A 16,473-nucleotide genomic window follows, 5' to 3' on the forward strand; every position below is an offset into this window, starting at 1 on the left:
GCTGGTTAAGCACATGCCCATATGCACAAAGCCTTTATTTTCTCTCATGTTCCATTTGCAAAAGAAGTTCCAGGACAGACATAACCAAGGAAGAATCAGTGTGCATTTCTCATCAATCTTTCCACAAGATCAGTGTATTTACTCCACTTTAGAGTAGTTTTGCAAAAGCCAAAAAAGGACTACCAAAAACGTAAAATGAATGCAGTTACATACATCATCATCTTCCTTTGCTTTCTGCCTTGCTTCCTCTGCTTCTGCTCGGGCTCTAGATAAGATGTAAGAGGTATCAAAGAAATTGGTTATAGAATATCTTTCAGGATACTTTCTGCCACATGATTGCAGAGCATGGCACTCACTTTTTAAGTTCTTCTTCCAGTTCTTTATTCTTCTCTTCAAGCTTTTGCTTAGCATGCTTTACAGCTTCCAACTCTCCTTTTAGCACATCCTTCTCACAGCTTAGTTCATCTACTTTTGCTATTAAGTCATTCTTCACCACATTCAAGGCATTTCTAAAAACAAGTAACACTAGGTCATTTCTAGCACTTCCTCAGCAATAACAAATAAACAGTCACTGATACGTTTCAGACACAGGAATTCATACAGGAAGAAAGCTTTCACCTGACTATCGCCACTGATCTCATACATATTAAGAAAAAAGATTACTGGGATGCACATGCTTATGTATATCTGTGTGTGCGCAAATGCATGCACATGTGCATCTGTCAGTGTGCCTGCATGTGCATGCCCTCCATAAGCCACCATGCAGCCTTTTCAACTATGAAGGCTACCCACTCTACTGTAGTCCAATATTCGAACAAGTGGCTAACAAAACCAGAGCTTCTACCAAAACGAAGGGATAAATTTAAAGCTATGTTCACAGTAACTTCACAACTTTCTTCTTCTCCTTTCTCTAGAAGCCAACTGAAGTGGTGAAACCATTTTTTAGGATGCATGGAAGATTACAGAAGGGAGGGGTGCTCTTTTCCACTCTCACTGGTGCGAGCACCCAGTATGATTCTGGGCACTGCACTCATTACCGTACATAGCTCATATAACATGCCAGTATATTGGAATAAGCATTTAGTGGGAAGTTATAACTCTTATCAAACAGCCCTTTACAACCTCTTGACTGATTGATTAATGAACAGGTGAGATGAAGAATTTCCAAATTTAAAAGTTAACACATGATTACTCACTTGGTTTCTAGCAGCTGTGTATTTTCTAAGATGAGGTTTTCAACTTCACGACCCATTCCTTTGAGAAAGAGAACAGAGTGAACAATTTAAAAAAACCTGAAACTACCACTACAAGCATTAGAAGGTATCATATATGTGGCCTGAACCAGAGTGCAGCATGGTTCACATGGAGCAACTGAACAAGTAGGCTTTCACATTCACTTCATTGTAAAATAGTGACCTACAAACACAAAGGGAGTACACCTGCAGATTAACTTCCTCCACTGCAAAAGAAACAGGCATGTTTTGTGTCTATATCTGTACACACAGCTGTTGAACTGACAGCAGTTTTCAAATATAACTACATTTTGCTGCCAGATTTTTTAAGAATTCAGTGTATAAGCTTTCTGAAGCTACAAAAAGAAATGCAAAACACTTTCAATCTAAACATCTAATTCCTTCATGTTAATTGTATTTTTATGGGAATTACATTTGAAATTGTTGCAAATATGACATATTCTAACTCTAAGCAGTTTATGCTCAGACATGTTGTTCACACAACACAGAAGAGATGCTAAACATGAAAAGCTTAAAGATAATGCAAAGTCCTTGCAAATGTTTCTCAAATGAGATGAAACCTTACCAAAGAAATTATGGTCTTTAAAGCCCATGCATCCCAAGAAGAGCAAAAAGAAGAAGAAACATTTCACATAAGGAGAACAGTATAGATGATGTACAGTACAAGACTAGAGATTTGAGAGATATGCATGATTTCAAAAGCAAAGCCAATACTAGATGTTTAAAACCAAATTATATTTTGGTTTTAAGAAAGCTGATAGCAAGACAAACAAAGTTGAAAGATGATAGTGTCATAATGTTGTTGATAACCAAAATGCAATCTTGCTGGATGGTCCAAAGTTTGGAAAAATTAGTTTTAGGCTACAGCTTCCACATTCCCCTAGCCAGCACAACCATGCTAAGTGGACAACTGTGGTAGCTATAATCTGAAAAACAGTAATGATCTGGATCTATTATATCCAGCAACACCCCTGCCCAAAGCCTACAAGCAGACATGTAAGGAACAGCTTCCCCCTTTAGAGTATCTTCAGCAGCCAGTATTTATTTATTTATTTATTTATTTATTTATTTATTTATTTATTTATATCGTGCTGTACATTTGCACAGCACTGTACATAAAAACAATAAATGTAACATTCATGGCAACAAAGATTCCTTCTAGCCATGGCTGATAGATTTACCCCCACAAATGTGCCTATTTCTCTTACTCTTTAGCACCTCACAGTAAGCCATACTTATAATCCCACAGTTTGTGGCAGTGCATTCAAAAAGACGGTTGTATAACATGTGCAGTACTTTATTTTGACTCTGCTTAATCACACCCCTCCTCAGAACTTTTTGCTGAAGGATGGTGTTTGTTTCCTTAATAATTTCTTTATTAATATTTCTCATCAACTTCACTAAATGATTCCATTGCCAATAAATACATTTTGTTCTTGTTGTGAGTCCTCACGTCGTTTCCAACTTATGGTGACCCAGCCAGAGTTTTCTGGGGCTGAGAGTGTATAACTCATCCAAGATCACCCAGTGGCTTTCCATGGCCATGCGAAAAATTAAACCCTGATCTCCAGAGTCACAATCCAATGCTCAAACCATTACATCATGCTGGCTGTGATAAATACAAAAATGTATGCAGGCACTAAAATCTTTGTTCAGTCTCTCCAAGCCATGCTTATTTTTATAAGCCTATATCATTTTGTCCCCTTTTCTTTTCTTAAATTTTGTCCCCTTTTCTTTTCTTCAAGTGCTTTCACTTTTCTTCACAATGGAACATGGTCTTGATATTTACAGTTGCCTTGTTCTGAACTTCTCCAGCTTTACAATTCTGTTTTGGAGATGAATATATCAAAACTGTGCATAATATCAGAATGAAAAGTATTATAAACGCTCACATTTATTACTTCCTTACATGTTAGGGGGGAAGAAATTTAAACCATCAAATTCCAAGAGCTATATTTTTTAGCAAGGTGGCAGAAACACTTCACCATACCTACCAATGAAAGCCCACACTCCAATCATGCATCCAGTCTTATTTCTGCATTCACTGCTCAGACTGCAAGAACCCACTGCTTCCATTCCACTAGGATAGCAATACTGTACTCCATTCTCCCTCCATGTAGCCAGAATCCTACAATATGTTTGCTACATGCTTAATGACAGTAAGAGAAACTTCTCTTACGATCAAGAAATAGTGAACATAATTTCAGAAGGATTGCTCCTAGTCCTGAGATTACTGTCAGCTTCTTTCCCATATATAGATAGGTTTCACTTGGAAGCATTTGGGACACTACCAACAATCAGAATGTGAAAATGTTATTTTTAATTACAACTCCTAGAAACCCCAATCAGTCAAGCTTGTAATCATGCTGGCTAGAGATTCTGGGAGTTGTAGTCCAAAAACAGTTTTTGCAAACTCTGCAACATGTGTACGAATGAAAGTTTAACAATACTTTTTCATTATAGTTTCATAAATGCTGTTCAGGACTGCAGTTCTTTCCATTAAGCTTTTAACTGCTGGTGTCTCTAATAGAAAAACAAGTAGCAAGCAAAATTAAAATGGGAAAAAAAACATACAAAGTGGGGCAAAATATATGTATGTATGTATGCAGAATACATGTTATGAAAGCAGCAGCCAAGAATACTGAACTTCAAAGCAAACTTTCAAATATATATAAAAACATACACACCAGAATATTCCCCTGGGTATGCAGCCCAAGAGAAAGCAGATTGGAGAAACCCATTTAACTACTGTGGAACTGTGCACCATAAGTTAAACAGCCAATACCCAACATATCAAAACTATTAAAAGCAGTTCATATAAAATGCACACATGCTTCAAATTAAGCCTCATTAAACTCAGCAAGGCTTCTGTACAAACATGATAAGATTGAGTTGTTAGTTCCAATTACACCGAACATGTTACCAAGAAAAAATCTTCAGCAGAACAATTAACAGCTGGTTATAACTGAGCAATAGTAAAATGGCTAAAGATCCTCTGTTATAAAGAGCTGTATCAGCTCAATATTAAGAAAATCTTAGATCTGACATAGCTTTACTTCTGTGCTTTTGTAACATGAAAGGCCCATAAGAATATATTTGCAAAATATTATCAACTTTCTCAACTTGTGTGACAACCACCAAACATTGAGGAAGTGGACAAAAATGTGGCAAGCAGCTGGTCACAATCCTGTGCAGGAAGCTCTTGTCCACCTTTTTACTTTGGTTCACTTCTATTTTCTCCCTGCCCTCCCTTCATAAACCATCTTTGTGGTCTGGATAATGAGTTGTTCATCACAACTGTGTGTATAAGGGCAGTAGGGGGAAAGTGGTGCCCTTGTGACAGCTGTAGCCAAAACACAAAGCTACACCACTAAGGCACATAGGGGGCTCTGTCACACAAAGACAGACCACTGGTCCATCCAGACCCAATTCTGACTGATAGTGAGCACTCACCAGGATTTCCAGGCAGGATTCTTTGTACTATTATTGTTGTTGTTTTATTTCCTCATATCCTGCCTCTCTCCCAATACAATGACTCTATGCCCTACCCGGAGATCCCTGACAACCCATGGTGGACTTCTATCCAAGTTCTCATGGTGCAGTGGTTAAATGCCTGTACTGAAGCCACTCACTCACAAACTACAAAGTTGTGAGTTTAATACCAGCCAGGGGCTCTGGGTCAACTCAGCCTGGCATCCTTCCTTAGATCGCTAAAATGAATACCCAGTTTGTTGAGGGCAATTAGCTTACACTTTGTAAACCACTTAGTATGCCGGTAGGCAGTATAGAAATGTACTTGCTACTTGCTACTAAGCCTGCCTAGCTTCTAAAATCAGGTTGAGTACACAGTAATATGGCTGTTGAGATTCCTATGCTCTTTTCATTTCCTGATGTCTATTCAGGGTGGTATAATGCCAGAGGTAACTGTGATGGATCCAGGACAGAACTTTCTGCATCAGCATCACCCAGGACTACATGGACTGCCATAAAATGTCATCCATTCTCTGCCCCCAGTCATCAGAAGTGAACGTTTTCAGTGATAAGCAGAGTGTAGGTAGGCAATCTTGCCAACTATTTTGAAGGTACATTGCATTCCCCATGCAATGCCATGTGACAAGAACATTTGGGAAGCATTCTCTGAAGTGAAAGGTTAGAGGTCTCTCAAACACAGTGCAATATCATTGTCTTCCTCTTAGAGCTTTCATATGATCACTCTCATTCATTCAGGCAAAAAAGGTCAAGAAGATGAGGGAGGCAGTCAGAAAGACAAACTCGCACAGACTTATTGAAGAGCTAGCAATTCTATTATTCAACATGTCAATGATAACCTATATTATAATGTTATCCAGCATTCTAGGATCAGAGTGGCAAAACCTTTTGATCTGGAGGGACAATGCCATGATCAGGCACTCCCATCAGGTTTCCCTGTCTCCTCTGAGCACAGCTATAATCTTCATAGTAGCTGTGGGGTGAGGGTGATTGCTGCAATCCATCCTCTGCATCAGTTATAATGTAAAGATTCTAGGGTTGCAGAATCCCAAGTAATGAAGAGAGTACTGAAAGCATGTTAAAAGCAGAAAACAGCAAGAAGAAAAGCCTCACGTGCTCTGAGACTATCAATTGTTTATTTGTTTTAAAAAGCCCATTTTGGCCTCATTGAGAAAAGACCTTCTTCAGGAGCTTTCAGCAGAAAGCCTCTGAAGAAGGCCTTTTTATTGAGGTCAAAATGCATTGGGCTTTTTAAAAGAAATAAACAATTTATCATCTCAGGGCACATGCAGCTTGTCTACTTACAGTCCTAAGGGAACACCTATGGCCCACGAACTTTACAAAATACCTGCACCTGATAGGAGATAAAAACTGCAAAGACTTACATGGATTGACAGAACAAATTGGATTTTGGGATATTACTTGATGACATGGCTATCAGGGCTATCATAAAGAGCATACAATTCAAATTTTACTACAGGTTGTGTCTCCCTTATCTGGAATTCCAAAATATGAAATACTCCAGAACGAAACTTTTTTCATGGGTGCTTGAGATAGTGACACCTTTCCTTTCTAATGGTACACAAAATGTGTTTCATGCACAACATTATTTTTTTAAATAATGTATAAAATTACCTTAGGTTATGTGCATAAGGTGTGTATGAAAAATAAATAATTTTTGTCTTTAGACTTAAGACTTATCTCCAAGAAATCTCAATATATACTTATATGCAAATATAAGTTCCAAAATCAAAAATAAAATAAAATAAAATAAATCTAAATCTAAAACACTTCTGGTCCCAAACATTTTAGATAAGAGAGAGTCAATCTGTACTACGCCACTAATGATGTAATACAAATTATAAGCCTATAAAAATGAGTAAAACCTCCTCATAGTTGTCAAAAGTGCAGTTTTACCACCATACGAAGTTTCAGATGTAAAGCTCATAGACATTCAGAAGAGTAGTCTACAACAGGAGTTTTGGCCAATGTGAATTTGTTTTTTAAAAGAATTAAGTAGCAACTGTGCATCTTATTTTGTCACCTTCTTTTAAAAACATCACATTCTAAGCCAACTGTTCTCTAGTGCCCTCCAGACTGGTTGGATGCAAACTACCCATTAACTCTCCATACTGGCTATGGATGATGGCAATTCCAGTTTAATACATACAGCTGGGGGCATGGGAAGCTGGTGTTGGCTAAAGTAGTTGTTTGCTCTTTAACATTAATTTAGAATAATTATTATTTTAAGAATGGAAGCAATCAGCCAATCAACTTGTAGAAAGGACACTGCAAGAAATCTTTTCCTTCCGCAAACTGCTTTCCACCAGTTAGCACCATTCAATATGTATGAAGGAATTAATGACAGTCATTTACAGTAGTTAGTCAATTCTGTTTCAAAGGACAAAGAAAAGCTTTCTGTTGAAATTGTATCAGCTGATAGTCTTGGTAAAAAGGCGAACAATGGTAAGATTTTTTTAACACTAAGATCAAGTCATAAATGTATACCACCCATTTGAAAATACACTGGAAAATATGAAATGTACATGAACATCTGAACAGAAGAATCGATTCTGCAACTAAGGTTGACCATTTTTAATCCCAAAACTCCAGCATTTGGAATGAACCAGAGGATGAAGCCTGCTTAACTCCTTCAACAGCAGAGCTACTACCAAAACCATTATTTCTGTGAGTGTTATCAGGCATGTGCTGTTGTTGCACAGGGTGAGGAAATAGTACATATATATATATATACACACACACACACACACACACACACATACATTATACAGCTCTAGAATGAATGAAAATGGGAATGCTGGTGAACTGTAAAAAATCGAAGCTGTTACTGTAGGCTTCAACTAGTTCAAACCTCTAGCAACTAGCTCAGAGCTTTAATATAGCTTGGAAGTTGTTTTCATCAGTTGGCAACACTATTCAAAACAAGAGTGTTTAGGAATCTTCTGTTGGCTAAATTTAAATGAATGTAATGAAGCCTAACTCTGCAAATAGGGAACTTTGTTGTCCTTGTCTCCAGCTGAATCTCATCTCCTTCCCACGACAGGCCCCTTCCTCCATCTTACAATGTTCGGGAGGAGTCCCCCAAGCCACCAGAGCAGCTCTCTTTAAGGAAACAAGAGGGTGAAAAAAGACAGGCTATTTCCTTTCTGTCCCCTTTGTTCCTTCCATTTGTGGTTTTCATAATCCAAACTCTTATTATGTCTTGTGTATACAGTCAACTGAAAATTTAAGTATATTAATCACACCAATATTTTAAATAAGTAACACAAGTGAAAGGTCTGCTTGTTTTGTCAAAGGGCCTTGTCTTCATATTAATCTCTTTTGAAAAACAACTACTCACCCAGCAAATCTGCTCCTTCATCCACATCCCCAATCAGACCAGAGCCAGCAGAAGACAGCTCTTCAAAGAGAGACTCTGTATTACGATCAAATGCTTTGTTCTCTATGCCTTTGGTAGGAGTGCTGGACAACAAAAGTAGAATATGTAAGCCACTTTTAAAGATCTCTCCAATCTGGAGGTCTGTGTATGTCTGAATTATGTTTATCTGTTTACACATGTGTATATGTGTACACAATACACATATTACCATTCAGACACACAATGTGGACTACAATCTATAAAGGCTTTATATCATAATAAACTAGTAACTCTATGTACAGTGCTCCCTCGGGTTACGAAATTAATTCGTTCCGCGGCTAATTTCGTAACCCGAAAAACCTTCGTAACCCGAATTGCCATAGGCGCTAATGGAAAAAAATAGCTCTCTGCTGCCCTCCGGTGGCGGCCTTTCCATTTAAAACAGCGCCGGGGTTTTTTCGTAACCCGAAAAAACCTTCGTAAGCCGAAACAATAAATCCCTATGGGATTTTTTCGTATCCCGAAAAATTCGTAAGCTGGGTAATTCGTATCCCGAGGTACCACTGTACTACAAGCAAGAATGGCTAAAAAATAGTGGGTAAAAAACAAAAAAGTACAAGCATCTAGAAGACATAGAAGAGTCAGGCATACAAACCAAGAAAACACTGTCTCAAACACACATACATGACAGGTGCATGCATTCTCTCATCCACAGATTACGTCCTCTTCCCTGCTTCACCTTATCTCCCAATTGGTTCTGTATAAGCTTACTTTTGCTTATCTTTTCATTCCTATACATACTATGCAGCCTTTTACTCTACTCTAAACATTCAACAATCATAAATGGCACAAGAGTCTGTCGCATTGCCCTTAACTTCCTGGAGGCCCTAAGTACTGTACAATGATAATGCTGACACATAAAACATTGCTTTATTCTCTTGGCTGTCTAGGAGGACTTTTTGTGTTGGGGCACCAAAAGAAGATCTAAAGTAGGAAGGAGACCTTACTGCTGTGTCTCATTCTCTGAGTCATCCTGAGAAAACTGATAATAGCAGAAAGCTCATCTGGTGGGCTTGTTCTGGCCTCAGAGCTCTGGCATTTCTCCACACTTACTCACAGCTGCAAGACCACTGTGACTTTTGAATTTTTCCTGTCAGCAAATACTATTGACTGTCAGCAAATACCTTGAACCTTTATATCCACTAAGGTCTTTATCCATATCCAGTTCTGGGGTGGATTCAATGATTGCCTGAACTTCTGATTTGTCTTCATTTTCATTAGAACCTAGGGAAAAAAGTAGCAAATACTATTTAAGGAGCAAGACTGAAAGAAGAAGAGAACTCTGCTTACAACAGATTTGGTTTTTAAAAGTCAGACACAAGACTAAATGATAAAGTTCCTCTAGATCATATAAGACTTTAAATTCAAGAATAAAGCTTCTTACTTTCTGCTTTCAATTGCCTAAGGCTGCAGCCTTTTAAGCTATACAAATGGCTTGGGTATAATGAATCTTATCAAAATATAAGAACTGCAATGGGACTGATTCTGAAGAACCTCCTAAAGAAGCCTCCCTCGAAAAGATGCCCTCCTACTCTCTTAAGCCTTCCAGTGTTCAAGAAAATGTGTACTTTTCAGGGGTAACTTTTCACATAACAAAAATCTTTCATAGAATTAGTTAGTCTTGAAAGAATTTTGTGATGTGTGAAGTGACCTTCAGGCTGAGAATATTAACCAAGAGTTTCCACCTATCTTGACTAAGTACAGCGCACCCGCTCTATACACAAGTGTGCTATGTGCAGCTTTAACCTTATGCTGAAGGTTAAGCCGCTGGAAATACAATGGCATGCATGCACATAGCACATGTGCCGCGCCAAACATGGGGACACTCCCCCATTAAAACAAATGGGGTTTGAGCATACACCTTTTTCCCCATACGCAGTGAGTCCGGAATGGGGAGGGCCCAGTGTAGTACAAAATATATATACAGTACCACAGTTTCCAATAAATTACACATGGAAATCAGTTTCATGAAAACCAACAAAATATCCATGATATGTATTCTGACTAAAGGTGTTAGTCCTTCTATCATCATCACACCTTAGCAATGATTCTAAATGTCATCAGACCCTCAAACATGAAATGTACACTGATGCTCCCTTGGAATACTACAAGAATGAATGAGGTAAAAAAGAGCAAGGCTTTTTTTTACCACTTAGATGAGTCCATCACTTATAAAAGCATTATCCCAATTACTTTAATAGCAAAATGTAATCCTTTCTTTCTTTCTTTCTTTTTTCTTTTCTTTTCTTTCTTTTTTTGGTCCCAAAGTTTTGTTGAATTACTTTATACCCAGATGTATTTTAATTTTTGTAGCAAACTAGAGGGGCAATGATTATGTTACAGGACAAAGAACTGCCCAAGATCACCCAGACTGTGGCTAAATAAGGAATTCATTGTTGAATAGGGATTTAAGGAAAAATATTCCACAGCCAAACCAAGCTCACTATCTAGTGAATACTGCTAGAAAAGTCACTACACTACATTTTAAAATTACAAAATATTATTAAGACCAACAGTCACATTGGTCATGTTTTCTGTTCTGGAAACAATTTCATATAGGAAATACTCCAAACTTCACCTTTATTAGAATTAACTACTTGTGCACAAAATTGTGGGCAAGCTTTTGAAATTTCCACAATTCCTCATCAAACAAGCTGCTATAGTGTTTCATAGCATATGGATCTTTTGATAGGACAATCACATTTATACTTTATCCAATAAATTAGGAAGCTGTGGATTGTTTTGATTTCTCAAGTGCCCAACTACATAAGACCATATGAATGGAAGTATCATAGAGGTATCTATATGAAGTTGCTTCCCATATATATGTAGATTGGTCTAAATATTCTGTTACTATTCCTCTGGAACTCAGTGTGCATATGCAGATATACTGATTTAATGATACATTTTAAATGGGATAAATATTAATTTTTTAAAAATACTATGTCTGAAGGTAGAGGTAAATGTAGTCCCTTGACATGAATGCTTAGTCATAACTGACTATGGGGGGCGGTGCTCATATCTGTTACTAAGCCGTTGTCCAAGAACTGCTCCCATGGTCATGTGGTCAGCATCACTGCACCAAACGCTGTTACCTTCCCACCAAAGCGGTACATATTTATCTACATGCTTTCAAACTGCTATGTTGGCAGAAGCCGGGACTAGTGATGGGAACTCATCTCATCATGTAGCACTTGGGCCTCGAACTGCCAATCTTCCAATTGTCAGAACTGGCATCTTAACCACTAAGCCACCATGCCCACTATGTCTAAAAAGACAATCTATTACAAAAACTTACCAATGGATACACTTCTTGTTTCCTGGGCTACCTGCACTTCAATGTGCTTACTTATATCTGAGTTAATTTCAGTTTCTGAGTTATTCAAAAATCCTTCTTTGTCTTCATTCTGGAGAGATTCAGCAGGCGCAAGCACATCTGAAGCAGCAGCTAAGACTGGTGTAGTTGATTTGGAACCTGCTTGGCTAACATCAGAAATTTCATCCTAAAGAGAAGTTTGCAGTAGTTATAGGATTTATACAAATACATTCCCAACCCCTAGACAACTAGCCAAAATCTCATTTCTAGCCAGCATGCGTATATTACTGCTTATAAAAGCAGTGTAATTTGATTTGTTTCTGAAATAATTGCACCAACCCTATGCTGGCTATCTATCTTAGCATTTCATTGCTCATATACACAAATCACTCTCGTGACCAGTTACATTCAAGGGCCACACAGAAAATTAACTGCTTGTTCACCAATATAAAGCCAAGCAATTATACCCATTCCAGAGAAAGTTCCCATTTTTCTTATGAGCAATGTCTTACCACAGGGGATCTCTCCTCTTACACTAAAGAGAATAAATCTTTATCCTCCCCCTCTCTCCCAGGCTCCCACATGGTCACTCCCATAGTTTCTTAGCTGGTCAGTTACCAGCACTGTTCAAAGGAGGAAAGAGGAATTCATGAGAAATCAAGTTATGCACTCCCCAAACATTCTCAGTTTCAGCAGCTTCCAAAGGGAACTAAGCAATAGTGTTGGGCTACCTGCCCACAAGAATTTCTCCACTCCTTTCCCTTCCATGAACTTTGCATACATCAACATCACAACTAGAATGTATACAGAAGTTTAATCATATTTGTGTATGTGCCGCTTAACTTTATATACCTCCTATCTGTATGCCATGCCATGTTTTACTACACAGTTGACCCTCCAGATCCACAGATTCTTTATCCCCAGATTCAACCATCCACGGCTTGAAACATTTTTTAAAAATACAAATTCCCAAAAGCAAACATTGATTTTATCATCTTATATAAGGGACACCATTTTATTATGTCATTGTATTTTGGTATGCATGTGAGGTACTGGAACCAAACCCTAGCGGATACCAACAGCCCACTGTATATTCTGAACACAAAAGGGTTTCCAGGTTCAGAAGATGATGTCTATATTGATCTATTTTTAACCAAGCTCTTTCACAGGGAGATTATGAATATAAACAATACAAAGCTATATAACAAGCTATGTACGCCAATTTTAATGATTAAACATAACAAAACCTAAAATGACTCCATTTTTAAATCAATATTGTTTTTATTTCTGTATTAATATGTACGTAAATGTCTCATAATACAGTTTCACATCAATCATATTCAAGGCATCCTTGAGGAAGACATCAATTTGAAATGGACTGGGCTCATTCTCAGGATGGCAGCATAAGTAATCCACTGATATATTGGGTTTTACCCCACGCGCCACCCGCAAGGCAGTTGTGCACTTGAATGTCTCCTTTTCTTCTTTCTTCATGAAACTGGTGCTTTCCCATGTCTGTACCTTTTACAAAAATCTGCATACCTAACAAGCTCTCTTCACAATGAAAGCTTTAACTCCCCTCTCTCTCAGCCCCAACTCTTAAACAAAAAACAACTCACCGGAGGAATATGGAAATCTGCATGCACTACAGGCAAAGTTTATTCACATGTGTTTCTTTCACACAAGGAAGTGAAATGATTTTTATTTAACCTTTCTCACCAAGTCTAAGAGAGACTGGAGTGGTTTTTACAGAGATACTACATAAACAGGGAAGAGTTGCAGTTCTTCTGTACTAACATTTTGCAAAATGTTTGATTTATCAAAAGATACGGCTTGGAATTTCACTTTTAAGGACAGAGTGTTTCTACCATCTTGGTATCTCAGTTACACAGATCATGGGGAAACTACTCTTGAATCAGAAAAAACTTCAGTCTTAGAAGCTGGAAAGCAAATGTTTATGTTAGACATGGACACGGACACACACACACACACACACACACAGATACATTAGTTCTGACTTTTTCTAAGATACAACAGCTTGTGTTTAAAAGAAACCAAAGCAACAGACGGACAGGTTGCTCACCTGTAACTGTGTTTCTTCGAGTGGTCATCTGCGAATTCACACAAATGGGTTATTTCTGCGCATGCGCAGCAAACTCGGAAACTTCTAGAATCTCTAGGCAGAAAGTCATGTAACTTTCTGCAGCCTCTTGCAACTTTTTGGCGGTAGCCCCGCCCATCCGTATATAAGACCCCTATCGGTCCGCTCTCCTTCAGTTCCGAATGAGCCGCATACAGCGCGGCAGCAAGCGTTATCAAATGAGCTGACACTGAGGGGACGGATGGGTGGGTTTGTGTGAATTCGCAGATGACCACTCGAAGAAACACAGTTACAGGTGAGCAACCTGTCCTTCTTCTTCGTGGTCTCTGTGAATCACACAAATGGGTTAGACTAGCGAGCTATAGTCAGAGGAGGAGGGAGTGTCCATCATGAAAAATCAAACAGAGAATAAAGTATGTAAACCAAACAACTGTGTAATTTATTTACAGTGTAATCTCTTCAATGTATGGCAGAAAGCAACACTGCCCTCCCAAAGGCTGCATCTTGTCTGGCCCTGGCGTCCAGCCTATAATGTCTGATGAATGTCATTGGTTGTGACCAAACAACAGCCTTACACACATCCTTGAGCGGGATCCCTGCTAAAAAGGCCGAGGATGCTGCTACCGCCCTAGTTACATGGGCTCTAACCCGTGCTGGTAGGGGCTTCTTTGCCAGTTCGTAGCAGAGGTGAATGGTACTGGCAATCCACTTGGAAAACCTCTGCGGTGAAACCGGCAGTCCCCTTCTGGACTCAGAGTAACATATAAAAAGTCTCTCCAACCGTCTGGTGCCAGCAGTTCTGTCCAGGTAGAACGCCAGTGCCCTGCGAACATCCAGGGAGTGTATCTGGCGCTCTGCGTCCGTGGTCGGGTTAGGGGCTAAGGTTGGTAAAATGATGTCCTGGTTGATATGAAAGGCGGACACCACTTTCGGTAAGAATGAGATGTCCGTCCGGAGGACGACCTTGTCTCTGTGAAAACGTAAGAAGGGTTGGTCCACTCTAAGTGCACACAATTCACCAGCCCGACGGGCTGATGTGATCGCTACCAGAAAGGCTGTTTTCCATGTCAAAAGTCTCAGATCTGTGGTAGCTAAAGGTTCAAATGGTTTGGACATCAGAATTGCCAATACGGTGTCCAGGCTCCACTGTGGAGAGGGATCTGCAACCGGTGGATGTAGGTTGTTGAGTCCTTTGAGGAATCTCTTTATGAGCGGGTCCTTGAACAAAGACGGCTTGTTCTGTACCAAGTAATGAGATGAGATGGCAGAAAGGTAAGCCTTTATGGAGCTCAAAGAGAGGCCGGCGGTAGTCAGTGTCATCAGAAAGTCCAGGACTACCGGGATAGAAACGTTAGACAGAGCAATCCCACTGGTTCATAGGAACGAAAGGAACTTGTTCCATTTATATGCATAGGACCTCTGTGTAGACGGTCTTTGTGCCGCTTTGATGATCTCCCTCACCTCGGAAGGTAGTGATCTCAAGGTCGAATCCTCCACGCCACCAACTGGAGGGATTGCATCTCGGGATGGTGAACTTGTCCGCCGTGAAGCGAGAGCAAGTCTGGTCTGTGGTCCAGGCGAAGATATTCTTGGGCTCGTTGTAGCAATGGAGCGAACCACGGTTGTCTGGGCCACCATGGAGTGATCAAAATCGCATTCGTGGAATCCATCCACATTTTTGCTAATACCCTGGTGATTAGCGGGAAGGGGGGAAACAGGTACAAGAGGCCGTCTGTCCATTGGAATTGGAAGGCATTCCCCAGAGAATCGGCTGCACGAATCCGTGAGCAGTAGGTTTGTAGTTGAGCATTGCTGGGTGAGGCAAACAGATCCACTGTGGGGGTGCCCCATCGCTGAAAGAGAATGGCAGCTACTTCTGGGTGCAACATCCACTCGTGGCATGTTGATTTGGATCTGCTCAGCTTGTCCGCCAGGTCGTTTTCGTCACCTGGGAGGTGAACACAATGAAGCAGTATTCTGTGTTGTATGCACCACTCCCATATTCTGAGTGTGATGTCCAAAAGAGTCTTGGACCTCGTACCCCCCTGTTTGTTGAGGTAGTACATGGTCGTGGTGTTGTCCGTCAGGAGGAGGACCACTTTGTTGGAGAGCAGATTTTGGAATGCTCTGAGAGCTTTTTCTACTGCTAGCATTTCTAGTACAATGATGTGGAGGTTTGAGTCTTCATGGGACCATTTGTCTTTGACAGTCAGTCCCAACATATGGGCTCCCCAGCCTTGAAGAGACGCATCTGTTGTTAGGGTGATGTCTGGTTGAGGTGGGGCAAAGGGCATGCCTGAACAGACGTTGTCTGGCTGGAGCCACCATCGTAACGATGTTTGGACTTTCCTTGGGATGGTGAGCGTCTTGTCGGGATGGTCTTTCACCGGATCGAAAGCGGAAAAGAACCAAGATTGTACTGGTCTCAGACGCAATCTTGCCCATGGCGTTACGAAGGTTGTTGAAGCCAAATGTCCCATTGCGACTTGTACTACACGGGCTGGTAGATGTCTGGAATGGAGGCAGGCCCGTATGGACAGAGATAAAGTTAGGAATCTGGACGGTGGGAGGTAAGCTTTGGCAGCTTGTGAGTCCAGCAGCGTGCTTATGAACTCGATCCGTCTGGATGGAGTGAGATGTGACTTCCCTAGGTTGATGCAGATTCCCAATGACCGCAATAGGCTTTGTGCAAAGTCCATCTGGCGCTGTAGGGACTGTCTTGATGGAGCAGTGAATAGCCAGTCGTCCAGATACGGGAAGACTGCAATTCCCCTCTGACGGAGATACGCGACCACAGGGGCCATACATTTCGTGAAGACTCTTGGAGCTGACGAAAGACCGAATGGAAGGACCTTGTACTGGAAAAAATCCTGGC

The 16,473-nt window shown here is 40.1% G+C and overlaps 1 protein-coding gene across 9 annotated transcripts in view; it reads right to left on the minus strand.

Annotated features, from left to right (window-relative positions):
* SPAG9 (sperm associated antigen 9) overlaps positions 1-16,473 on the minus strand; it is a 160,675-nt gene that overhangs the window by 92,427 nt on the left and 51,775 nt on the right. For 6 of the 9 annotated variants that reach the window (XM_042454552.1, XM_042454550.1, XM_042454544.1 and 3 more), the window contains 6 exons: positions 11,480-11,684; positions 9,306-9,405; positions 8,104-8,225; positions 1,197-1,254; positions 357-509; positions 214-265 (listed from right to left, as the gene is read on the minus strand). In XM_042454552.1, the coding sequence (XP_042310486.1) occupies positions 214-265; positions 357-509; positions 1,197-1,254; positions 8,104-8,225; positions 9,306-9,405; positions 11,480-11,684 (690 nt within the window). Of the gene's footprint in view, positions 1-213; positions 266-356; positions 510-1,196; positions 1,255-3,940; positions 3,953-8,103; positions 8,226-9,305; positions 9,406-11,479; positions 11,685-16,473 lie in introns of all 9 variants that reach the window. The other 3 variants (XM_042454543.1, XM_042454545.1, XM_042454548.1) reach the window with 1 other exon arrangement.

The sequence above is a fragment of the Sceloporus undulatus genome, chromosome 2, assembly GCF_019175285.1.
Source record: "Sceloporus undulatus isolate JIND9_A2432 ecotype Alabama chromosome 2, SceUnd_v1.1, whole genome shotgun sequence".
In the NCBI taxonomy this organism is placed as follows: domain Eukaryota; kingdom Metazoa; phylum Chordata; class Lepidosauria; order Squamata; family Phrynosomatidae; genus Sceloporus; species Sceloporus undulatus.